The sequence below is a fragment of the Rhamphochromis sp. 'chilingali' genome (assembly GCF_963969265.1).
Source record: "Rhamphochromis sp. 'chilingali' genome assembly, chromosome: 20".
In the NCBI taxonomy this organism is placed as follows: Eukaryota; Metazoa; Chordata; class Actinopteri; order Cichliformes; family Cichlidae; genus Rhamphochromis; species Rhamphochromis sp. 'chilingali'.
The window spans coordinates 21,577,727-21,604,317 of NC_137947.1; the positions used below are offsets into that span (position 1 = coordinate 21,577,727).

Sequence of the window (26,591 nt, forward strand, 5' to 3'; positions counted from 1 at the left end):
GGTATAGTAATTCCATTAAAAAGGCTGATTAATTAGAATAGGTTATCAGAAATGTGACATAAGGTGGGATGATATGTAAAGAGTAACAACGATGTATTTATTAATCTACTGTTTTGTTTTTTCATTATCATTTTTTTTTATAGGGTAGCACAGCTGTGTGAGCAATCCCATTACACAGACCATTGTTCACAAGGCCAGTAGGCCAAACTATAGGCACAGTGCAAGCCGGAATCATCACTTGTGGTAGTGCACGTTTCATTGCTATGATGGAACTTAAATTGCAGCCTGGAGGTGCTGTGTGTCTGTATGTAATTTCAACTGCCCATTTATTAACCCTGATGACATAAAACGTCTGTGGCTGTAACTGCTGTAACATTTAGATAAGGTACTTCATAAGGGAGGTCTCTTGTCTGGGGTCCTTTAGATTTATGACCATGGCACTGGATGTCTCCTGTAGTTACCATTTCTGGGTTAATAGATAATTTTTTGACATCCCAATTAGGTTTCTGCATGGATGCTCAACATGCTTAATGGTAAAAAGGGCTATAACATAAAATAGATACATACATTATTATATAGCCTTTTGTATGAGAAATCTAATATTTGAAAATGTCTAACCAGGTCGGAAATTCAATAAATACAACCTGAGGTGAACAATAACGTGTCATTATTTAACAAAGATGAAGCCGAAATGCACAAACAGTGTGTGAAAAACAAAGTATAGTCCGTCATTCAAAAGCTTGTGCAATCAATCAGCATCATTTTCTGTCTGACTTTATCAATGCCTCACATCATTGTGGAGAGATTTTGGTCCTCTTTTATCTCTTTATGACATAGTTTGAGTTCGTTGAAGTTAGCAGGCATTCATTTATGCACAGTACTTTTAAGGTCCTGCAACAACATCTCAATCAGGCTGAGGTCTGAACTTTGACCGGGGCATTGCAATACGTCAATTTAAAAAAAAAAAAGTGATAAAAATGTAATTCATTTGTAGATACGGTGCTGTGGTTGGGGTCATTGTCCTGACGTATGAACCAATTTTGCCCAAGCTTTAGCTGTCAGACAGATGGCCTCACATCTGACTCTAGAGCAGTTTAGTATACAAAAAAAGTTAATGAGCCACTTAATGACTGAGAGGTGCCCAAGTCCTGTGGCTGTAAAGCAATCCCCAATCACCCTCTGACATTAGGATGAATTTGCCTGTGGAATTGCCTTGATTGCCTTGTTTTTCACAATGATCCTTCCTACTTTAGAACTTAAAACCCATCCCAGGTTTATGGGATTAATCAACCCCTTCTCAAGGACGACTGTAGATATCTTTCGTCTTTGCCATAATGCTAAAACATACCAAAACTTATTTTGTCCTAGAGGTGATCACACTTGCTGATCATAAATTAAGTGGATGCATTTGATTAAAAACACTCATCTGCTGCTTTCCCTCTCTATGCATGTGCAGTAAGAGTATACTTAGTTTGCACACACTGTTTCTGCATTGTGGCTTAATTTCCGTTAATTAAATAATGACATGGTGTAGTAGTTCATATTTTGTATTTTTAAGTTGTATTTGACTAATTTTAGGACCTGCTGAAAAATAGATTTTATTTATTCTGCCATGATACATTAAACCTTAGAATTTGAAAAGGGTATATTTTGTACCATAACTGTATATTTTTTATGTTGCAAGTGGCCTCTTTGGTAATCCACCTCCCAATCTCACAATCTTATGTGGTGGTGATTATGTCCTTAGAATAGAGTTTCCATCTCAGTTGCTTGATAGGCAGCTACTCGAGACATCAGTCACATTATGACTGTCTTCCCTGAATCTGTCTGTCACAGCAGGCACAACCACCTAATCCATCAAACATTCTCAAGTGTCACCATCTTGGCCTTTGAAGGTAGAAAAAAAAAGAAACAACGACAAATCCTCCCAGGATGCACAATCCATTTGAGTCGACTAGACGGTGTCTGAGGCAGACAGCCTTCGGTGTGCTAGCAGCTGGAGAAACCTGGTTTAGTGGGTGGTTTAGCGAGACACCAATGCCTATCATCTCTTTGCCCTCGTGCTCACATCAAGTCCTATTGCACTTCTTGCACAACAATTTCAAAGCTTTTCACTTTTTTTCTCTTGAAAGATTATGTTGTTAGTTCATTTGTGTTTTCAGCAACTTCCTTCATCCCAAGGGCTCATGATCTCTGTGCCATTCAAACCCACTCAGCTGGCTGGAAAACACAGTCTAATCTAGAAACATTTGCAATTGAAGGATGGGCATATTTGGCTTCTCATTTGTAAAGATGTGATTAATTTTATTGTGCTATACAATACAATTCAAATCTTTAATTTTGATTGTTGTGAAAACCCAACAAGTAATCTGAAGATGGTCAACTTGGAGTGTAGAAAGGCAACTTTGTAGAATTTTTTAAAAAAAAGAAACACATTAATTAATGACAAAAACAAGTACTTGTGGTGGCAACGATTATAATTTCTGTGTCTACGACTCTTAAAATTCTGCATTGCAAACCAGGGATATCAAAAAATTCTCCCTGCAAGCTTCTATTGCATTTTATGATTGACAGATTACATTCTTTGTGCCACATGCTCTTTGACTGTGTGAGGTCTAAAGCCTGGCAGAAGCATGAGTAGCTGATGGAGGCGGGCAAGCAGCGGTGAGCCTTATGATCACCTGGTTAAAATGTATGCCACAACTCTGTCATGACCAGCTGAATAGTACCAACTGTCTGCAGGGACTGATGGTGCATTCAGAGGAAAGATGTAACAGGCCTCTGTTATTTCCCCGCAGGATTTTGTGATTGCATCTAGTCAGGCTAAAAGGATTTTCAGATTTTGAGAGCAGGAAACAGTATCTAGATATACTGTACCCATGTAGCAATGAGGATTACAGAATTCACCTGCAGCTGCTGAAAAAAGTGATCCCTAACAGATGCAGTTTTTTAAAATTACTTTGTTTCACTTCTCACGCGTATGAATGAATTTAAAAAAAAAAGAAGAGTGCACAATCTTTCTGCCATAAGCCATGTAAGGAACTTCACAGAAATCTAATCTCAGGCTAATGGAAACAAATTAGCTTTGCACCTTCCTTTAAATCCCTTCCCCCTTTCGAGATAACCAGGCAATGCGGGTAAATCATTTACACATTGATACATACCTAGATTCAATTTGCAAGGGATTTTTGTGTTGTGTTGTTGCGAACAGTGTAAGATGAGGGAAAACAGGATTTAAGAAAATGATGGACTTGATAGCAGCTCAGAGTTTTCATGTGATTGTTATATAAATGAGAAGTCTTTGGAGGCCAAGAGCTGGGGGAAGCCCCCCCCCCCCAAACAAAAAAAGAGCTGTCAACAGTGGTAATTGAATTTGTTTTGGTTGAATTTGCAACGTGTCTGTGTTATTCTCATTTCAAGGTGATCTTAAGCTTTATGGGCAGTTTATCTTGAGTGATTATATGAAAAGCATGGAAGGTGGAAGCGAGAAGAGAAAACAATAAACAAAAAATACTGGGAGTGTGGCAGGGATAGAGTGGAAAAAACAATCCTTACTGTGTTGCAACAGAAGGGAGAGGGAATGGAAAATTATGTTGTGAGAAAGGGATATAGAAAAACGAGTGAAAAAATCAAATGATATATTTCATAGTTCAAAGACAAAAACAGGCAAATTGGTCTTTTTTTAAAACACATCCCACAGAGACATAAGTCTGCAGTAAGCCGCATCATATCCACCATTAAGTGAATGCAGGAGAAATTAACATGCCATTAGTTCATACTATTCCAGAGTCAGATGCAATTAAAGCTAATGTGTGTGGAGTTCTGTACTAATTGACTGAGAGCTATGCGTGAGTTTGGTTGTGAATACTGCTTCAAATTGCAGCTCCCATCACATCCTCATGTTGAGACTACAAAAGCATGTCTGATAATATGAATGGGATAATATGAGCTGCCAGATGCAGAAATGGTTTAAAAGAACTCCTGCTCTCATTAGCTGTCGTAAGTCAATACTTTAGTTATGTTAATGCTGAAACGCATGGTCAAAATGCGACAAGGTCATTATTTTCATAAAAGCTCATTATAGTCTAAAATTGGGTAATTTAGGCTGCCAGATAACAGAAGCTTTTCAACACACTAAGCCTCATTAACTTTTGCAAATCAATATTCAAGCTACAAATATCCTGCACTTTGAATTTTTAACTAAAGCATAAATGATAAGTGTTTTATTCTAGTTGGTTGGTCTAATGTGTAGTGCATCCAAAACGCATTTTCAGCCTTTATATTACGAGTTATTTGCCAAACAATTAAAAAAACCCCAAAAAACAGCTTTTCTCTCTCGACCTCAGTATCACAATCTCTGTAGAAACGTTGCCTAAATAATGTGGCTGTCAGGGGAGCGTAGATACATTTATCACGGTCTGCGGATTATGAATCAATATGTGTCATGTTTTGGATTCCAGTGAAATGTTTCAACAAGTCAGGGGGTGATGTTTTATTAAAATTCATTGATACCCCCTTGAAAACGAGATGATGCATGGTATTAAAAAAGTTTAAAGACACATAAAATGGACACTGATATGCATGTCCCTGTGTGTATGTGTGTTGTATAGGAATTTCTTTCACTTATGTATTAATCACGTTATTGTAATGCCTTGGTGCCACTGGATTTTAACATGTCTTACACTCATACTTAAGACAAATGGTAGGGGGTGTAGTAAGGATGTTGGGGGAAACAGGAACTCCAGAGGACCAGTCTTTTGTCTCTTTGAGGACTCTGGGAAGTAGCAAGGGAGTGTGAACCTTAAGGTGTGAAACAGCTGTGTACTGCCTCTTGTTCCTGGAGAAGGTATTTAACTGAGGGCCATGTTAGGCTCAGTGAGACTCTGCTGACCCTGCCCCGCGGTCATGCAGGGGCTCCATCAAGCTTGGTTGTCTGTTTTTTGTGTGCTTTGGATTAAAGAATGTTAGCTACCGCTCACCGCTCGTCTGCAGGCTTTATTTAAGTGGAAAACTTCCACAACAGTGTGTACTGTAAGCGCTAGAGGTGGAGCTGCTGGGCACAGTAAGCCTAATATTTCAGGTCAATTATCTGGGAGAAACCTTCTATTTAACATCTTTCAACCACAGCTTGTTCGTAGTGCCGCTCCCACCCTCCATGCTACGACATCTCCAAATAATTGTGAATCAACTCAAGTGCAATCCTGGGCACTAAAGCTAAAGAGGCCACTTTTCTGTATTCACAAAGTGAACCTGAGAATTTTGGTACCACAGACACTTAGCCTTTTTAGGTCAAGGCGTGCAGAGCAATGGTACGGTGATGGGAAAGAAAGACAAAACCTAAAGTGCCCATGCAAAGCTCATTTACAGGTTTGTTATTTTTCCTATGGATTTTTACTAGAACAGCTTTTAATACCAAGGCACCACCTCTTTTCACATGCTATCTGAAGCATTAACTGCTTTAATGTGTATATAGCTGTATTAAAGTACTGTGCAGGTCAGGCAATCACATAGCATGGTAGCTTTGGCCACATTAGCATAGCAGTGAAGATATAGGAACTTTACTTTGTTGTGTGAACATTACCATCAGAATAAAAGTATTCCCCTTCAGTTTCTGAGAGGCCGGGAATACAAGAACACTCTTCTATTTACTCTTACAGTCAACAGAACATTTGGTGTGCTTTGCTCACAGCTAATACATTTCAGAGCTAGCAGAAGCTGCAGCTGTCTGCATCTGGATTCAACTGAGGCAGCTGCTCATTCTTTGAATGTGTGGCAAACTAGCTGCTAGGTGGGCATTATGCCAGCGGGTTACACAGTGACATAGAGATCTAACGGAAAATGGCCCAGACTACAAATAAGGAGTTTCAGGTACTTTGGAGGCAGTGGAAAAGAATTACCTCATTTGGTGTGGACTTTAGAGCTTCACAAAAAGCTATATAACTGAATATATGTTACAGGAAAAACATAATGTAGGGACTTTTAAGCGAGAACAGTTATACAATATCAAATAAAGGCCTAGTCCCTCAGGCACTCAGGATTAAATCAAATGATGTGCTGCTTATTTAACTCTATATGAAAGCGTAGTGAAGGCCTCATAGGTCTCACATGCCTTGGGAGCATGTGAGAGTGCTGAAAGAGGCATACTGACATGAAGGTCTAAATTCACTCAGGTGCATGCAAGTGTGTTTTGGCCTCACCTCATTGGCATAGACCCAGTGGCTGTCCTTGGATGCCAGGTTTGTTTCCACAGCCTGCAGTGATAAATTAAAGGAGAAAGAGAGAGGAGAAACAGAAAGAGGAGGACAATTGAGGAACCAAGTGCACAAATTCATTGAGATCACACAGTAGTCCATGTAAGTCTCTTCTCAGGTGTCTCTGGAGCTTAATTTGTAAATCAAGACATCCTCAGACACAGAGAGGCTGCAGGTCCAGTGTGCAGAGAATACAACTAAACCACACAGCCTGTAGCACATTGGAGCAACCAAGCTTTTTAAATAGCGCTGTGCTGTATTTTTACATTGGATGTGAGAATGAAGCCTGCAGTACAAATGCACATAATTTGCCCACTGCAATGGGACCTCTTTCAATTGCCATAATAATTTCACATTCCCTTTTAAAACACAATAATGACACAAAAAGGGAGCTCGTGGAAGTAGGTGTCATTGTTGGATAGAAATGCATTACCATGAGATCTTGTGGCACCAAAGGGAGACTAGAGGGGTAATGAGTTGAGCAAATAATGATGTAAGTATCATATGTAATGTCGTGTTAATGCTCAGACAGAAAGACAACCAATAAACAATTTCAAATATCATATTCTCGTTATATATTTTACTTAGATGGAGCCACAGTTTTTCTCATTTATTTTGAAACTATGTTGATTTTCCAAAAGGGCAGATGCTGCATTGAAAGCACGCAGCTTTTTGCCACAGTGCAACAGTATTTAAATTTTACAGATAGTCAAACGTCAAGTGGTAGAAACCTTATTTAGCTTCGATGCATAATGGTTGCTTTGTGACTTTTTCCATTTTATTCACACTGAATGGAATCAGCTGAATACAAGGGCGCACGTCTACATGTATTAATCTTTCCTCTTACCCTGCTGCTCTGCAGTCACAACAATACGTTCTCTGCCTGAAGTCTAAATGGAGTAACCAATATGCACAGCAAAGAAGACTGCTGTTAAGGTAGTTAGAGCACAAGGAAAGTGTAACCTGCAGTTAGTGATGTGTATGTAAAAACAAAGAACCACCTAAAATCAATGGGAAAGATGAAAATGACTATTCTTATGAATAATGAAGTCCCTCCATCGGTCACAAGTCTGAACACATCTGTCTTGCTTAACACATCACTGTATGCGCTCTTCTGCCAATTGATGTCATTAGTTTTTAAAGCAGAAGACCGATGCTTGAACATATAAAAGATTGAGCCCTGTGGTTTTACTAAACAACACCATGCTCATCAATAATAGGCGGTGCAGTGTACAGCTTCAAAAGCTGCTAATCAATCTTAAAACCTTGGAAGCCTCATGATTTTATTTTAATGTTCCTCTCATTGCCAAATTGATCTCATCAGACTGTAAGAGGACCATACCAGCACACAAGAAATATTTACCTCCATGACTAAAATACTTAAAATGAAAAAGTGGGGCCATATGCCTTAAAAAATTACCTTGAAATCCAAATGGGTATGCCAACATTATCAATGAATGCCACAAAACACCAGACATATGGCGGGTGCAATGGTCCACTGGAGATTTATGTAGAAAAATAGTGCTTCTAATCACTTTAAGTGTTTAGTTTCCTGTTTGACAACATATATGAAGCTTTTTCCTCAAAAATGTTCATATTTTCACATATAAAATGGTAAACTTTACCCTGTTTACTGTAGATGTGCTGGTCACTGACAATTTAATATTCAGATCAAGACAATTCAGATCGTTGTTACTATTGGACACTGCACATTAAATGGGACTAAACGAGGATCAAGAATTAAACTATTTATAGTTATAAACATTCAGAAGGTTGGTACAGTTTTCTAATTACACATTTCACATGATGGTGATGAGGGCAGAAAAAAAGTAAATGCTTTCTATTGTGTTGCTAAACCTTCAAGCAAAACAGTGGAGGGTATGTGTGCATGTGTTGTACAGTAGATCGCATGAGTGGAACAAAGCAACATCAGCAACAGTGTTCAAGGTTGAGCTGATGGGACCGCATTAGATTACAAAAATGACCAAAAAGAAGAAGGTTATAGCTGAGATTGCGTGAACTAAGGTATGGAGATTTTGAAAATAAACCTTGAATAGTGTTATTTCTGAAAAAAAAATGTAAATAAATGTTTATGTGAAAAGGATTCAATGCAGGTTAGTTTTAGTATCTCAGCAGTGTTTTTTTCAAATGGCTCAAATGACGTATTATTGTTTTTTTTACATGGATATTACATATAATACATAAAATTTAAACATCACTTCACAAAAGAGAAGGGCAGTCTAATTTAATTGAGAAACAACTTCAGCATAACTTCTACAATAACTTCATCATCAATAAAACATTGGCGAAGACACACAATTCAGTGTTAATCTCAAGGTTAAATGCTTAAAAAAAACATGCGCACGCACGCGCACACACACACACACACACACACACACACACACACACACACACACACACACACACACCACATTCTTGTACTCTGTATGATATTCATTCAAATCATGGTAATGACGCTTTGGCCCTAAATAAAAGCTGACAATGATAACTATTGTCTGCCTTGAAGAATAGCCTTTACATTCAAGAGAGTCGACAGCTCCTTGAAGTGCATTCGTTGTTCCAGACAAAGTCTGTCAGATGCTATAATGGTAAAAAGAGAGTCAAGTGTGTAGTATGGGTTAGTTAATGTGTACCAGCTGCGATGCAGTGTTTTGTTGAAGCCGTGGGCACAACAGAACCCTACACTTGAGAGGTTCACCATCAGTTCACAGCACAATTCTGCACTTACAACTTAAGACACAAACCCTCGTTATGCTAAATTATGTTTGCAAGCTGATGTTTAACTCTGTTTCTGTACGTATGTGATGAACACATAACTGTGTAGACATACTGTGAGAAGTCATTGCTTATTATTGCTGTCGTTTTTCATCAGTGTTATCTAAGTGAGGAAAATGTGAGAATGATGAGTGTTGTTAAATGTCAACTGATACAACTATGTTTAACAGGAAACTAAATTAAGAATCAAAGTTCATTAGTTGTTTTGTTCTGTATCTCCATTTACGAGTGACAGTTCAGGCAGTCCATCGTTTCAAAACGTGAATCAAGGCAAGCAAGAACTTGGGGTCTCAGAAATGCTGAAGAGAGTTGCTCATCAGGATTCAAAACCCGTATCTCCTAAAAACAAGAGCAGCTTGGGTCCAAGGAAAATCCCTACATTATTTTGCCTAATCAGCCCCTCTTTTAAATCGCATGTAGTCTTATTTCAGTTGAACTATGAAAGGGTTTTCCACTTTGCTTGGAATTTATCATACCAAAGCCTAAAAATCCATTTGAAACCCTAAATGTTATCAACATCCAAGCAGAGCAATTTTAGCTTTGTGTTTTCTTTATTTCCATTCACTTCAGAAGATGATGTAACAGTGAAACTCTGGAGAGAAATGGGGTTTTAGAGGAGGAGGCACAGACAAAACCCTTGAGTGACATCTAAGGAGTATTCTATTGATACAGCCAATGCCTTGCATCGTAAGATCTCTAATCAGAGACGCAGAGGACCCCAGGCATGTTCTTATACAGTAGCAATGCCACAAAGGCAGTCAGAGAATGCCAACTCCAATTTAAAACCGTGACAGCCGAAAAGGGATTGACAGGAACTGCAGTTAGAAGGATGTGAAAATAGGTGGGGAGGGTTGGTGGTGGTTTGAGTAAGGCTCAGATTGAGGATAAATCTCCTGAATGTCAGAGTGCTCAGTGTAAACTCATTCAGTGTGATTATTTGTTGCGTTACAAAAATCACATTTTAAAAGCCAATCTGAATTGCACACTCAGCTGCCTGATTATTATGCATAACTCCATAAAAGTAATACTTTCAAATGCAACATAAATCACATATAATACATGATATCTTCATAAAAGTTCTAATATTAAGATTTTGCTGATACTAATCCCGAGTGGTGTTTAGTTTTAAAATAATTTTGAAGGCTGTAGTTTCTGCTAATGAATTGTATTGACACAGACTGTCCATGACAATGACATTGATAAACACTATGTTAAGACAAACATCAAATACGTATTTGATTGTGGTTTTGTTTACCTACTGCTCTTTGTCTGATGCTAACAAAGCCAATACTATCCACTGAATCTTACAAGATATTTCAGGATTGGGAAATGGAAACAATTAATAGCTGCTCGTCTTATTAAAACCAAATAATCAAAACATTTGTGGAGATTAAATTATATCTATTACAACCTGCATCAGAATTTTTAAAAATAAAGTAAGATATGAAAACTGTCATTGAAGCTTAACAAATGTATGACTTGCGATAATCCACTGTTTGCTTTTAAAATGAGTACTGTTCTCGTTATTTTACAGCAACTATTCCGATCCCTGTAAGGCAATCTACAGTTTGGCTCAATCATCAAAATTCAATGTTGCTGAAGCATTTAACTACAGCCTGACAATATAAAATGAATAAGAATCACCAAGCGATACCAATTTCTGTTTTAGTTTCATGAGACATCACATTGTTACAGTATGTACCATAAAATAAAGCAAATAAGATTCATGCAGTAGTCATTTATATAATTATCAGTCCGCCCACCTGCAACAATAACATTTATATCTGCAGACTCACAGATCTCTCCAACCGCATACTTTTCTAAATGGAATCTCAGACTATCCTGATCACCACAACTCTGAATTGTATACAGAATAAGCAGAAGTAAGCATCAGCATTAATTGAAATTCTAACTGGCTCTGACTCCTCTGAAGCCATGTGGTGATTTATTTACAGAGTCATGAGCCCAAATATTATTGTTGCATTATTGAAAATTCTGAATTCACAAGGACAACATTGACCCAGAAACTGAGGCAAACAATGCTCAGACTGCAGGATTTGAGAGCTGAAACTGAACTGGCTAAACAGTAATCCGGTGTCACTTTGTGACTGTTATTTCTGCTGCAGAGATTTAACCCTTTTCTGGTCTAATTCGATGCATGAAGAAAAAAGAAATTTAGTCATGCATTCATTAGTTAAAACAAAAGAATCAAATTGGTTGTGAAATACATGTATTATAGCTGAACTGTTGCATGTGAATGTCATTGACAATCACAACATGAGGCTGACCGTCCAGAGATGTGGTCCAGCTAATGATCTCACATCACCCAAAGGGTTGCATTTTCCATAACCATGCAAATTAGCTCATGTAGCCATGCTAAATGAAGTCTTGGTTTGCCATTTATTCCTTTTGGCCCATCTTTTCTTGCTGCTTAATGTGTGGGTTCCAAAACAAATATTTTTTTTGTGTTATAAGCACACAGTTTTAAGGTTCGGCAGGGGGCAACTGTTTCTGGTATTTTTAAGTGGATACCATTCACCAGGTCTTAGCATTTGGTCATGATTTTAAGAGGGTGAACAATGAAAGGTTTTGGTAGCAGTCCCACCTTCTGTGCTCTTCCTGTATTAGGGTCTCACAAAGAAGCCAGAAAGGCATAATGAGGTCTGTCATAAAAGATTCAAAATAGTCCCTCTGAGCTCAGCCTTGCAACTGTTGCTGTGGAAACACACCTTCAGACCACTTAATCTGCTCCCTCGACAGAGCATTGAACAAAAAGATGCCAAATGCCCTTAGTATACGAGTATAGACGCATTCAAACTACTCATGACTACATACGCTAATGCATTCCTCACTACCGTCTTATTATAAAGTAATTCTTAAAAGATACAAGCTATTGTCCCATAGTCTTTAGTGATACCACAACGCTTGGACAAATTTCTTCTGACCCTGCAGTCTGAGTTTTTAAGACCAGGTGTTCCTTCTAAGGAGTTGGCACACGTGTGTCGCATTAAAAACAAATCATGACTCCCATCTGCCATAGCACTAAGGCTGCTAGCTTCCTCTGCATGTGGTTAGCTTCCCACGCCTTACGCTAGACATGAGTGGAATAGCTAATGTCCTTACTAGGTGACTCACCAGTTGGTACATTAGCCTTGGTAAATAAAATAAAATAAAATTAGAGGAACTGCACATAGTAGCAATAAAGTGTTCATTTCAGTCGTCATGTTCAGTCATAGAATGTTTTGAAATACAGAAAAATAGGCAGAATCAGTAATCAGTGATAATGTTCTATAAAACTTTGTTAAAACTGATTGAAAATTGTGAGATTAGCATTAATATCGCATAACTTATATTGAAAAGCAACAGGATTTCTTAGTGAGAGATGCCACACTCGTTTGCTGGAATCCCAACTGTGAAGTGGTCTTCAACTTTCCCTGTGGTGTATTCCCTCTATAAGCTGCTGGAGTAACTGTGAGCTGTAATGTTGTGAGGGGAATTTCCAAGAGTCACTAAAAGGATTAAAACTCGGTGTGACATTTTATGAATAGCATAGTAGGCTGAAGAACCTCCTGAGTGAAAGATTTCAGTGAAGCTTTAAGAACCTTAAAGGTGAAGGAGCAGTTACTATTTTTCAAACAGTGTGATGTCTTTGTAGTTTGTGGCATGAGTAGAATTGGTTAAAATCCTAGAAAATTTAGGAAAAAAGAGTCTTTAAACTCTCTCTTTTAGATGTCTTTCTCTGAAAGGGTCCTCCTGAAAGAAAAACCCTCTGATTGATAAGATTGTCAGCACTGAATTGTGCTCAGATCAGGAAAATATCTCATTGTAAAATGAAGAGAAGTAGTGGTAAAATTCATTTAGAATACTTATAGTTCACTTTGTCTTTTTTTGGAAAATATACAAAGTGAATTTCTAATCGCACTGAAGAGAATAGCATCTTCACATAACAATATCATAACCAAACTCTTCTCAGATTCAATTAGCATTATATGAGGGCATGCCAAACTAGCCGCTAGGTAGCCATTATGCAAATGTGTTCCATGGTGGCATAAATTAGGAACATAAGAAAAGGCTGAACTCCAACAACACAAGTCAGCCAGTTCTTGTGCAGTGTCTGGCACAATAACGCTCCTTGGTATGGGTTTCTGACTTGGATAAAGTTACAGACTTTTCAAAAGCGCAAAAAGCTGAATAAAGTATTAAAAGTAGAGAAATAAAATCACAGCAAAGACTGCAAAGATTGTTTAAAATTACTTTTACAACCAAACTGATTGCTTAACTAGAGAATACTGAATCACAAACCCTAGCTTATAAAGCATCTCCAAATTACTCAACTTTAAACATAACATTTTAGTGAGTCACATAGATGCATAACCACGTGCATTTCATAGCCAAAGAAAGTGTCGGGGATTGAAAGGAAAACAAGACAGGATCGCACTTCATATTTTAACATAACACCAAAGTACACTTTCTGAATGATACATCTTGGTACAGGATAAATTACTTTGCAATTCTGCAGGGTGCCCTTGGGGAAGCACCGAACATAAACTAAACCTCCGCACCTGGGGGAAATTTATGTTGTGGATCTTTGATGATATTTGCAATTGAATTTTTATTGCGTAGCTGATAGATGTGATAACCAAGGATAATTAACACAGAGGAAAGTGATTACCTCACCAAAAATTGTTTTGTTCAAGGGCATGCAGATATACAATCACGGTGCTGTAAAATGTAACAAAAACTGTGTCCGGTATTTACACGCAGAAGCACAAATGTAAATGGTAAATGGCCTGTATTTATATAGCGCTTTTACTAGTCCCTAAGGACCCCAAAGCGCTTTACATATCCAGTCATCCACCCATTCACACACACAATCACACACTGATGATGGCAAGCTACATTGTAGCCACAGCCACCCTGGGGCGCACTGACAGAGGCGAGGCTGCCGAACACTGGCGCCACCGGGCCCTCTGACCACCACCAGTAGGCAACGGGTGAAGTGTCTTGCCCAAGGACACAACGACCGAGACTGTCCAAGCCGGGGCTCGAACCGGCAACCTTCCGATTACAAGGCGAACTCCCAACTCTTGAGCCACGATCGCCCTTTGTGTAGCATTATACAGAGTGTTAAGACGTTTAACGACAATATTACACAGAATATTGATGTTCCAGAAAACAAACAGTCACTTTGATGAATGGATGTCACGGCTGACATCTTTGTGTAACAACTCTGAGATCTTTTGGTTTAATTTTCAAAGTTTCTGCAGGATCGAAGCAGCTCTTTGATGCTCTTGAGTGCAATTTGTCAAGTGAATCATCAATGATGAAAATTAACACACCTGTGATATGGGGTGGAGGAAAGCTCAGCAGGTGACTTGAAACAAGCAAGGACAGGAATTAAAATGAGGCAGATAGGCCAAATTCAAAATTGAAATCTGGAATTCATGGGACAAAGGATTAGAAGTGCATCTGAATAATGCATGCTACCATTATCTTACATTAGTTGAGTGATTTGAACTAAGTGAAATACAATAACCATTTTCCATAAGAGCACTTTGTACCATTCCAGGCCATGAGCTTCGAGTAAGTGAACAGAACTTTACTTTCACTCTGAACTTCACACCTTCAAAACACCTTGCAACAGAAAGGTAAGCGTTTTTGGGAAACATTAATATTTAAGCTGTCCATTTAGTCAAACTTGGATTCAAGACAGGATGGGTACATACTGTGCAAATAAAAGTGAGCCACTCCTCATTTTCTTTATATTTTTCTTTCAAGGAGCCAGACTTTTTGTAATTGTTTTAAGTAGTATCGAGCATCAGTTCTCCAGCAGAACTATTTTATGACTTATCCAAGGACAAAAAAGGCTCATAACTCAAGGGACAGCCAAGTCTACACATAATAGACAACTTAGGAAAGAACCCATTTTAAATGGTGTCTTCAGGTGTTACTAGAAGCCTTTTCCATAAATACGAATAACTGATTATATACAACACACTTTGACAGGTATGTGATAGCACTTTTACACAGACACGCTCTTCCTAAAGAGCTATTAGTTGAAACTTGTGCTTGTATGGTATGCTCTTAAGATATCTAAAGATCCAAATGGGACAACAAAAAAAAAAGAAAAAAGAAAAAAAAAAGATATCTAAGGAAACCGGATAAGTGGAGGATAAAAGAAGAAGACACAGGCCTAAAAAACCTTCTACAGTGTCATCTTTAGAGGGTGACTTTCTACAGTCATTTCTAAAACACATGGTCTTTCATGCTCTGTATCAAAAAATAACACCAGATTTTAACCCTTCACGCAATAAAATCTGAAAAGCACTCAACTGGAAACGGCTCAATTTTTTCAACAATGATCACGAAGACACGACAGCACTTTTACTGTAGTAAAAGCCTACATGCATAGAAAAAACACAATCAGACACTGTCATCCATGGATTGGTATCTGCAGAGCCCAGACCCCAACAATACTGAAGCAGTGTGTGACACAGAATGCAACAAAAGGCAGCCAACATCCAAATAAGAGGTGTAGAATGTTCCTCCAGAAGCCTGGAGCTGTACAAACTCTTTTTCTGCCTTATCTACTGTATTTACATTTATGTTTGCACATTTTAATAAATCACTGTAAATATTTCCCATTTTCCTAGCAAAGTATAGAGAACTGATGTGTGGCCTGAGACTTTTGCAAAAGCTACACACAAAAAAAAAAATGCCTGAAACTTTTAGAAGCAGTTCGGTGCACAGAGTCAAGTGAATGACACTTCCATCTGTTTTGTTCTACATGAAAGCTGATTTGGGAAGCCGTGACCTTATCGTTCCATTAAGTGTATCCAGTCATAAACTGCTTTGATTACATAAGACAGTTGCATTTGGGCTCCTGTAGAGCATTAAGTACAGTTACACAGTTTTCACAAAGGACTACTACAATGTAGGACCCCTACATGACGCCCATGTCAGGGACCTTGCATGACAAACTGACATGTATGTCTCTCAAAACCTTTCAGTCCCTTCAGGTACTGAGGACTTGTTTTTCACATTGCCTCTAAAGAAACTCTGCCCACCAGGTAAGAACAACAAGGCACATTCAGACTTCAGACACACACTGCTGTAATCTCTGCTCTGGGGTACACTCTCATACTATACTGCTGAAAATGCCTCAAAGTCATAGTTCGCAGATGACTGCCAGGAGAGAAGAGTGAAAACAAGGGTTAGGTGAGAAATCAGAGAGAAAAAAAGGTGTTATAAAAGATATGACAGCTTAGTCAGGATGTAATGAAAAAAACAGTGAGTCACACAAGACTGTGGAGCATATCATGCACCTTATTTTTTTCACTACTCTAAGTCTCTCCTTTTGTGGTCTGTACACTTACAGTAATTCTAGTGATTTGCCTTAAGGAAAAAGAGTATATGCGGGAAGGAATTACTGGAGTTAATGAAATCCTTTTAAAATAGACTTTTAAAGTTTATATGCTAATTTTGAGCTTATTATTTCATAGAAAATAAAGCATGTGCTAGTTATTATTCTGTTTACTGTCACAAACTATGTCTGAATGTAGCTTTCCCACCTGTGGTATTGTATAAGACTCGCTTGAAAAGCCATTATTTCTGGATAATATTTTTTTAAAAATTTGCCAACAATACATTATTGTTGCAAATAATCACACATCTTGATGGAGAAATACTACAATGCTTGCCTAAAGAATATGAGATACGTACATGCATAATAAACTTTTGATGCTTTTCTGAAACATTTCATCTCAATAAAGTTGTCTGCAATTAAACTGAGGAAAATCTGCTTTTCAAGATTAAAACCTCTGAATCCCACAAATGAAAATGCAAATATAGATTGCTTTTACTCTTTTGTGAAAAATAACAGATGTGGTTCTCTTGATGCGAGGCACTAGTTGTTCTAGATTTAAATATTCTTGTGTTCCGCATAAAGTACTGCCGATCAGCAATAGCTAATGTGGGACGCAGGTACAATTTTTAAAACTGTAAAATTTTTACCCGCTCTTTAAATTTCATTAACACCTAAAGTTTGCATTATTAGAAGTGTGCTGGCTTTGACTGACAGCTGGATACAGACAAAGGCAGTAGTTGTCTGCTGGGCTTCACCTCAGCTAATTAGAGTCGGTTAAGGGACTGGTGTGCTTTGTAATGCATTTATATAATAAATGCTGGGCAATATAACCTGTTCAAGAAGCTTCAGTTTTGCTGAGAAACATTGTATTAGTTCTTTAGCATATTAGTAAGAGAACAGCAGTAGTAGTGGGTGTCTGTGTAATGCTTCCATTCAGTCTATGGATACACTCCACTAACCAAGCTTGCTAGCATTAGCTGAGAACTTCTCTGCTTTTTCATCTAGTGATGGCTCCTGTAAATCTTCCCATGAATCTAAAATTGAGGTTTAAAAACAGTACTTTACACAGTAATGGGTGTTGTTATGTTGCATGCAGGGGTTTTAATAGAGTGCATAGCTGCAACATTTTGACTTATGTCAGTCTCTTAATATAAAAGTGTGAGCTTATGCTATTTCAAATCCACAGTGCAGTAAATAGGAATACTTTGAAGTGAAACCCCCCCCCCCCCCCCAGAAAAAACCAACCTGATAATAAAAAAAGAAAAGATGATGATACCAGAGTAGAGGCCATAACCAGGGGTGCCACAAGGGTGGGCCAGGGGGGGCTCTGGACACCCCCCAAAATGTGCTGGACCTCCCAGTGAATGTCCTATGTTGGTAATAATTTTAATAAACGTGAGCACAAGAGAAAGGAAGACACCATACAATACACTGAAACATTAACTTGTTATTTATTTCTGCATATACAATTTTTGTCATTCGCATTGTGTCACTTTGTACGTCCCTCACAATTTCCCGTCGTCACCCATTCCCCTCCGCTGTGCCCCTGCACTGTTCTGTTTTTAGTGTGTCACCCTAATATTTTTGTGGCCCATATACGGCCACCACTATGAAAAAAGGAGGTCACCCACGGCCATAACAAATGGCAGATTAGCACATTCGGCCCATGGTGTTAATGCTTTGTTTTCTCCTAAAAATCTCACTAAAAGGAACTCTTGTAAATTACTGCAATATTCCTGATGTATGCTGTTTCCCTCCTCTTCTGAATAATCAAGGACTTCTTCATGCTGGTTAGAGTCAGAGGTCATGGTAAGCAGACTGCTGGTATACAGCAAACTCTGCCTGATTAGGTACAAGCAAGCACGTTAAGTGGGCAGACAAATAAAAAAGAGGGAGCAAGATAGTTAATTGTGAGAGGTCAGCGGGGCCAAAGATGTACATGAAACTCATCACTTAGTCTAGAACAAAGTGGCATCTCCAAGAGAAAGAGATGCCTTGAGGAGAGCGGGAGTGTGAAAGTTTCAATTTTGACATAATGAAAACTTAAAAACAGAACAAAACAAAAACACTGAGAGCTAGCTGCCCAGTAAATACAAGGACAGAAATGAAATTTGAACAACTATGTTGGTAAAAGCATGGATACTTCAAGAATATCATTAACCAACCTCTTTGCTAGCATGTCAGTACACTACTGTGAGGAAACTGGACAGACAGATATAACAGTAGCAGATGGAAAAAAAATACCCAGCAAAGACCTGACAGAGGAGCTGAGAGATGAATCTATCTCCTGTTCACCAAAGCCGCAGCAGGAGGCAGCAGGACGCAAACAAGGAGAAAAGGCTGAGATATGCCAAATTACACAAGAACTGAACTGAAGATCAGTGGCAACAGGTCTTGTGGATTGATTCAATTCAAATTTGACATTTTTGGTTTGGATCTTCCAGCTGTTGCTCATTTTCCTGAAAAAAATATAAAGAAATGAGGAGCAGCTCAAGAGTTTTGCACAGTACCGTGTCAAATTCATTCCCATGCATGCCCTGCCACACATGTCCACACGTACACACACAAACACGTGCACCCACACAGTCTCTTTACTTTCCTTAGACTTGTGTATGTTTTGCTTTAATTACCTCGTTAAATAAATCATGAATGCTCGAGTGACAACATCATCAGCGATACTGTTAGGGGAATCATGTATGCTTGTTTAATGAAATGTTTCTTACTGTTTACTAGTCAGCATTGTGAACTCATCAATGGTTTGAGGTGAACACAGGTTCTTTTATGAAAGCTTTATAGATATTCAATGCCAGTGCTCTAAACTCTGGGGGCAATTACAACCAAGTCTGAATGGACTCCTAATTGTAGAGACAATAAATTAGTCAAATGCATGCTAAATGCATTTTTTTTTATTTCCCTGAGACCACCACGATGGCAGCAAAGATATAATGAGATGTATTCTCTGTGTGGAGGTTTACACTTTTGGTAGAAAGGAATCTAATTTCCAACTGTGCTCTGGTTGCGGTCTCAAGTAATGGTTATGCTGCTTTATAGCTGGCACAAGCTTTTCAATACACCTGAGGAGCACTTTAATTTAATCCGTCTCATCAGGATCAATAAATGTGTCTGAACTGTGACTCTTTGGGACACACTTGCCCGTTAATAGGCCAGAATGATTTTAGAGTGACCATTTTCTACAACCTCATATACGCAGTTTGGTGCTCTCCTATACTGAAAATCAACTCTAATCAAGCTGGAGGCCCACAGCACTGCCAGAATTCGCAAAAGCAAAGCTTTTACATGCATTAACAGAAACGTAAAAAAGTATAATATAAAAATTTTTTTTTTTTACTCACACAGCCCTTTTCATACAGTATGTAGTGAAGTGCACATGGAGGGCTATGAGAAAAGAAAGATATGGAACAGTGGGAGGAGAGGGGTTCCCAAAGCTGAGGGGAAGGCGGAGCTGTGGGAGAGGATAGGGGGTGCATGATCAAAGCCTATATTTTGAAATCACTTACTTCTCCATTAGTTTGATTAATGGGGCCAGCTTCACAGTCAGACAGAGGCAAGGGCCATGAAAAATGATGCAATTACTGCTTTTTGAATAGAGGGCTGAAAAGGCCTGTTTGAAAGAAGGATCTGGAGGATATTCTACAGGGCGTCCTGGACAGTAGACTTTCTCCTCTTCATCCATCTATCCTCCCACCACACACCCTGCAGCCTCAAACTCTACCGTAACCCTACCCATCCAAGGGAGATCTCATCAGACTTAGCTGCATGCTTCACTGGCCCTTCCTAAGCTGCAGCAGTATATTACAGTGTAAACTGTAATTAATATGTATTTGCTATTTTTTTAATGTTTGTTCCACATTCTGTTTAACACTTAGATGACACCTCCAAAGCATTTCTGTAAAGTTCTTTAATGACGTGTCATCTTAGAACATGTACTGTACTTAAGTACATTTAAGGTATTATTCAAATATTGAGAATTTAAAAAAATCCCTGGAGTGATCAGTCATGACAATTCTTACTTTTTAGTAAAACGTCCTAAGGAAACATTATGCCACTCATGTCCAAAGGCTCTTAAAAGTTCACATTGGTTGGACATTCAAAATAGGGATAGCTATTATTATTTTTGCATTATTGTATGGGTGTTTGAATCTGTGTAAAATGATCAAAGAGTGGGTTGAGGGTGGAGGGGTGATCTGCATATTATTTGTAATGGAGAATGTTTGGCGTATGCAGATAATGAAAAGGTACAAGGCACATAGAGAAATAGTTTAAGAATTTCCCATCTGCTCTTGGGCAGACTTTTTGTCTGAACATGACACTAGACAAATGTCACAATGAATATCGCTGAAGTTCTTAAAACCCTATTGCCCAATTATAACTGCTTTCATAAGACAGTTTTTATGTGATGCACTCTGCAGGAGGCAAAGGAACAAATTGCTTTCTTAGCTGATCTTGAGTTCAACTAATGAGGTCAAATCACTGCACTGCCCAGAGAATGAGAGGAGTGAAAAAAAAATGAAGGAATGAAAGACTGTGACAGTGGCAGAAAGAAGGGCTTTGGAGGTGGAATTCATTCTTGTCAAAATCTTTATAATCCACTGCATTTGGCAAGTCTTCTGAAAAGTAGAAAGGGCAGGAAAACCTTTACTTAAATGCCACCCAAACTGTGTAGTTTTGGATAGTAACTACTTTTCAGCAGCCTCACTGTAGCAGTGTGATTAAATTTTCTGCTCCATGGGGGTTTTCTGATCCTGACAGTTATGAGACAACAAATGACTCTGCTTTCTGTCAAGTCTGGGAGACCTCTGAACTTTCTTCATCTGCTTGGGGTAAAATTACAACAACAGTCATGTCGCCCGTGTTTGAATGTAGCATCACAGAAAATCTTTCATGTTACGCCAGTTTGTGTGCCTGCCTGCTTGGATTTCTCTGTGTGGTCTTACATGCAAAAATGCTCATTATGAGTTATTAAACATGAAAATAAAAAATAAATAAATAAATAAAATGAAAGTACTGTTTCATTTCCTTGGGGGGGATGAGTTTAGAATGGCAGATGCATAGAAGCAAAAGAATCATGTCGTAAACGTGCAGCAAGGTCCAAACTTTAATTTTACAGAAGACTTGTTGGCATGATAGTGTGAATCTTCCAGTTCTTTACTACACTTGAATTAAATACGCAACAACAGAGTGTTGGCATAACAAATAAAGCAACAATCTAGGCAGAGTATGAAATCAAAGTTCAAGATGTGTCCCTGTACTCCTTCAGAGATTAGCATTTACAGTAATTCTCTCCAGAGCGCTCTTTGGGTTTTTACGCCAAAATCAGTTAAGCATTTCACACAGTGCTCACGATGCAAAGTAAATCCGCTAATGCAATTGCAGCGGCACTCACAGCCTGCCACAGACTTGCGGGGAAGGCTCTTCTCAGAACAGGTTTGTGCAGCAAGATGCTGATGACCTGTTACAGAAATAATAGCTTCATTGAATGATATGGGGAATATCCATAATACCCATGATAACAGTGAGGTGTCAATCAAATAGCATGTTGATGATAAACTAACTAAACAGGAAACATTTCTGAATTACTTTTGCTATATGAAATTATTCTAGTAATTTACAAAGACAGTTAGTGATTCATAAACAACATATTGAATATTGCATAAAAAATGTTTGCGCTTCCTGTTCAACAGGAACACCATCTGCATATCTCCATGTACAGTGCTTATGCATATATGAGCTTCAGTATATGGACATATCTTGAATGTGGGGGTTAACACAGACCTGAAAATGAGACATCAAAGGAAAGCATGAATATGCATGTGCACATGTTGTACACTGACTCATAGAGGTTTGAGTCAAAAGTAAATAGGAAAACAGGGAAAAGTAAGTCGGAAACAGGTAAAAAATGGGGTAAAGGGATACTCGGACCAGCATTTATATTTATATTCTTTTCACTGGGGCTGTACTTTAATTGAACATTTTCTCCTGAGCTTTTGATCTGTGATAGGCTGTGTGCCGGGTACCAATACAGTACTTGTTTTCCAAGTGGTTGGCTTTGCAATTACCCTTATAACTCGTACTGTATTTTGAGTCTGCCACTTGGGAATTGGGCAATAATCCTGAGCCCACAGCAACAATTTCACAGACACAGAACTTTCCGACAATATTGTAGGGTTTTGGTATAATTGCATCTCATATTATGCTGGAGGGAGATAAATATACAGAGTGATAAAGCTATTAATGCATACAGACAAAGTAACTGTCTGTATGCATTTTCACTGTTCCAATTTAGAAAGAATATGAGTTACATAAGCGTTTGGGAAAAAAAAAAAACAATAAAGGAACTGAAATAGCTTAAATGATTTTTCCACACTGAAAAAAATTATTAGAAGTATAAAAGTGCACTTAACAAATTCTGACCAGCTGGGTTTTGGACTCTCATCCTACTGCTTACTGATTTACAATACAGGAGTAAGAATGAAAAAAAAAAGAGTCGTATGCAGCTCTGGAGGTCACTAGATAAATGAGACTTCACTGAATGCCTTTTAGTGAAGTCTTTTTATTACTTCTCCCTTCAGAAGTAATAAAAATTGTCTAGGAGGTTTACTGTTTCAATAATGCAAAAGATAAATCACAATCAGAAACATCAATCGAATCTTATCACCCTCTGTCAGGACAAGAATGTGTTTTGGGTGCTGCTATGAAAATGCATAAATTGAAGAGGTGTGTATGATGTAAACTACTGTGCAAAAGTATTGAACCACCCCTTATTCCTTTATTATTTAACCCAAAGATCAATACTTTAAAAGTGGTCTTCAAGTTAGATTTTTTGCTTAGATTTTTGTTAAGCTATGAACCAGTGTTGTATCTATGCATAACATACAACTTAGCAAAGTTTGCAGCACTAAGGTGATTCCGTAAGAGCTATTACAAAAAAACCTGGCGAGCCTAAAAAAGCAAATGAACAATATCTGAAAGTCATGTCCTAAAGAAATAAGTAAAGCCTGTCACATGACCTGAGAAATGTATCATACTGTTTGTCAAATTTTGCTGAAATGGTCTCAAGATATGCTAAATTCAATAACTGGACTGAATAATAATAAAATAACAAATTGTTGGAATTGTGACTACACAAAAATACTGCCAGATTTTGATCCATTTACTAAGCAAATTATGAATGAAAAGGCTACAGAAGCCAGAGCGCTTCGAATTGATAGGCCGCAATTGTTGTTTTCATCACGTCCCCTTATTATCATTATAATCATTTTTTCCACTTTCATCATCAATAACACAATTCTCAAGTTATTTACCTATTTACCCAAGGCCCTTTCCCACATTTGAAAAAGTCCTCTGACGTTTATTAATGTGAAGAAATAAGCCATCACCTCAAATACACCACCATTTTAATTCTCCAGGATTACTTATGAAATGGCAAATTATTTATGAAAAGCTCTTTAGCTTCAGCAGATGATTCATACTTGCGCAAGTAATAACTATCCATCAAGTAAAGAGCTTGCCAACTGCCCTGATTTCGATTTTAATACCACAGTTTGGATATACAACCATTTCTCTTGATTATTCAGCTCTCCCATGAGATATATACATGAAGAGTGGGTTTTATTTCGATTTTATTTTTGGAGTAAACTACTTTCTTAGTATTGTAATGTAGGAGGTAACCTTTTGTACACATGGGCAAACTCATCATGAATATTTCATCGTCACGGTTACTGAACGTTGCAGAGTTTCATATAGAGGTACCAATAAATGATCAAGGACAGAGAGGGAGCCATTCATTATTTACCTGTCAAATAGTGGCAATTATTCGTCTCGCAAAGCAATTAATGTTTTCTCTCTGCACACTACAGTCTCTCCATGCTTTATGATAAACATTCAACTTATTATGGAGGGAAAAAAATCACATGGAGCTGCTTAATTTAGTCACAGACACTCAAACTGTTCAAACCAGGGCCAGGGAGCAAAATTATTTTCTGGAGTTTCAAAAGGCTACAAAACAAAGCTTACACTGAAACAGAAATCTATTACACTTGTCCTTTTATTATTTCCATGTTACTGATAATACTAGAGGGAGGCTAAAAGGTGTACAAATTTATACCATAATGTACCTCTCTGCCTGCCTAACAAAAAGATGACAAACCAAATAGAGTTAGAATATTAGTGAACAAAACAAGCTTGCAGGGAGGGTGAAGGGGGATAAACACACAAAGAGAAATGGCAACAAAGATAAAAGTATACAGTGCAATAAGGGGAAAAAAAGCAAAGGGGATGAGGTTATGGGAAATAGGCAAGGGCGGCAAGACAAAGTGTCCATGTAGAGGAAAACATCAAACCATTAAGGGAAAAATACAAAGAGCTAAAAAAGGACCGCCCTGTAACACGAACGTAAGGGGAAAGTGAGACAGCGAGAAAGAGAAAAGGAGGCAACAGAGGGCAGAGGAGGATGGGATGTAGGACAGTGATAGATCGTTTTCTGGCAGCCTCAATTTGTCATGCTGTTATTGGGAGGAAAATGGAATAGAGGAGCAGCACTGAGGGTCAGAGCGAGAGGACAGAGGTCCAGAGGTGGGAGCGTTAAGCCAGTGGGGAGCAACGCCAGTGGACTGTAAGCGAGATAAACTCCACACACCCCTTCAACTCTGGCCCTCAACGGATGATCGGTGAGGCTACAGTGCTCTGATCACTCCATTCCAGTAACCACTGCCTCACACTGGTTGACTGGTTCATGTCTAAACATGACTTTAGTATGTGAATAGTCTATGTTCAGTGTTCTCAAAGTACAGCCCAAAGATAATGATAGATCATGGTAACATTTTATGCAGTAGTATGCATTCCATTTATCCACAGATCATATCATACTGTACCATCTTGGAGCATTTAATTTCTTGACCTTTCTAACACTGACAAGTGCAGCTGGTATCAAGGAATATTACAGCCACCTTAATATTGGTTAAAAAGAACCATATGAAATACATATTCACAAACACCAACTAGTGTTTGATGTGGGGTTTTTTTTCTTTGCAGCCCTAAATCATTCCACTCCCTAAATTGGCACAAAGTCATCAAAATTTCATACCCTGCTCTATGTGTTTTCTAATCATGTGACTAAATGGCACGAGATTTAAAGGTATTTAAAAGATCCCTTGGGCAAGACATAGAACTCCAAGTTTCTTCCTCAGGTGAGTTTGAGTGTATAAGTGTGTTATTTATTTGCATAACCTTGCTAACGTTAGAAGGTACTGCAGAAGTGCAGATCATTTACTAGTAAAGCCAGTGTAATGTTTTCTAGAGGAACTTTGGGAGATAAGGTAAGACGTTTGCACAGACTTTATAAAAAAGAGGCAAACAGCCACTGTGAGATCACCCAATTGTTTCTGGACTTTCTATTTTAAACCATTATTGTTAGCATATTGACCAAGCCCCTATTCATAAAACATATATTCTACACCCAAGCTAGTGGCTTGTAACTAAATGCTAATGGGCTCATTTCACCAAAAGCATAAATTCTATTTTCATGGTGAATTCAGGGGATCCCTAGAGTCACGCTAACATCACTATAAACCTGAAAAAAAAAACAAAAAAAAACTGAACACCGTAAACTATACTTTATAAATGTGTGCAGAAATGCATGGTTTTGAGTGTTGTTTAACAATTGTATTATTCTTAATAAGCAGCAAAAGCTAATCTAAACCATATTTGGATTAGAAATGGTGATATCGCTCTAATCAGCCAAAAAGAATATGACTGCAGTCACTGTCTGCTCATAAAGAAAAGTTAATCTTAATACTGAATAGGCTTTTATATAATGTCCACTATTTAAAACTTCAGCTGCACTTCCCCTGCTAAGTACTAGCCATAATGCCTTTCTGTTTGTCACCTCCATAAATTCATGCCACTCAACTAATGACAAACTGTAGCCTTCATTTGTATTATGAACCGGTCAAATCCAGTCCTCTAGTGGATGCGAGTATTCTTTTTGTGTTTTCTTTCTAAAAGAAAAAGAAAACTAAACAGGCTGTGCGGTACTTCTGGAGCTTTTTAATTATACCTGGCCTCACTCATTAGCACTAAGGGAAGGGGTGTAGACAAAACTGGCAGTGATAGATCTGGGGAAAGAATCAGGGGTGATTGCATATGCACACGTCTGTACA

The 26,591-nt window shown here is 38.2% G+C and overlaps 1 protein-coding gene across 5 annotated transcripts in view; it reads right to left on the reverse strand.

Annotated features, from left to right (window-relative positions):
• Positions 1 to 26,591, reverse strand: part of grid1a (glutamate receptor, ionotropic, delta 1a) — a 299,840-nt gene that overhangs the window by 42,795 nt on the left and 230,454 nt on the right. For all 5 annotated transcript variants that reach the window (XM_080868622.1, XM_080868621.1, XM_080868623.1 and 2 more), the window contains exon 5: positions 6,198 to 6,251. In XM_080868622.1, coding sequence (XP_080724748.1) covers positions 6,198 to 6,251 — 54 coding nt within the window. The remainder of the gene's footprint in view (positions 1 to 6,197; positions 6,252 to 26,591) is intronic.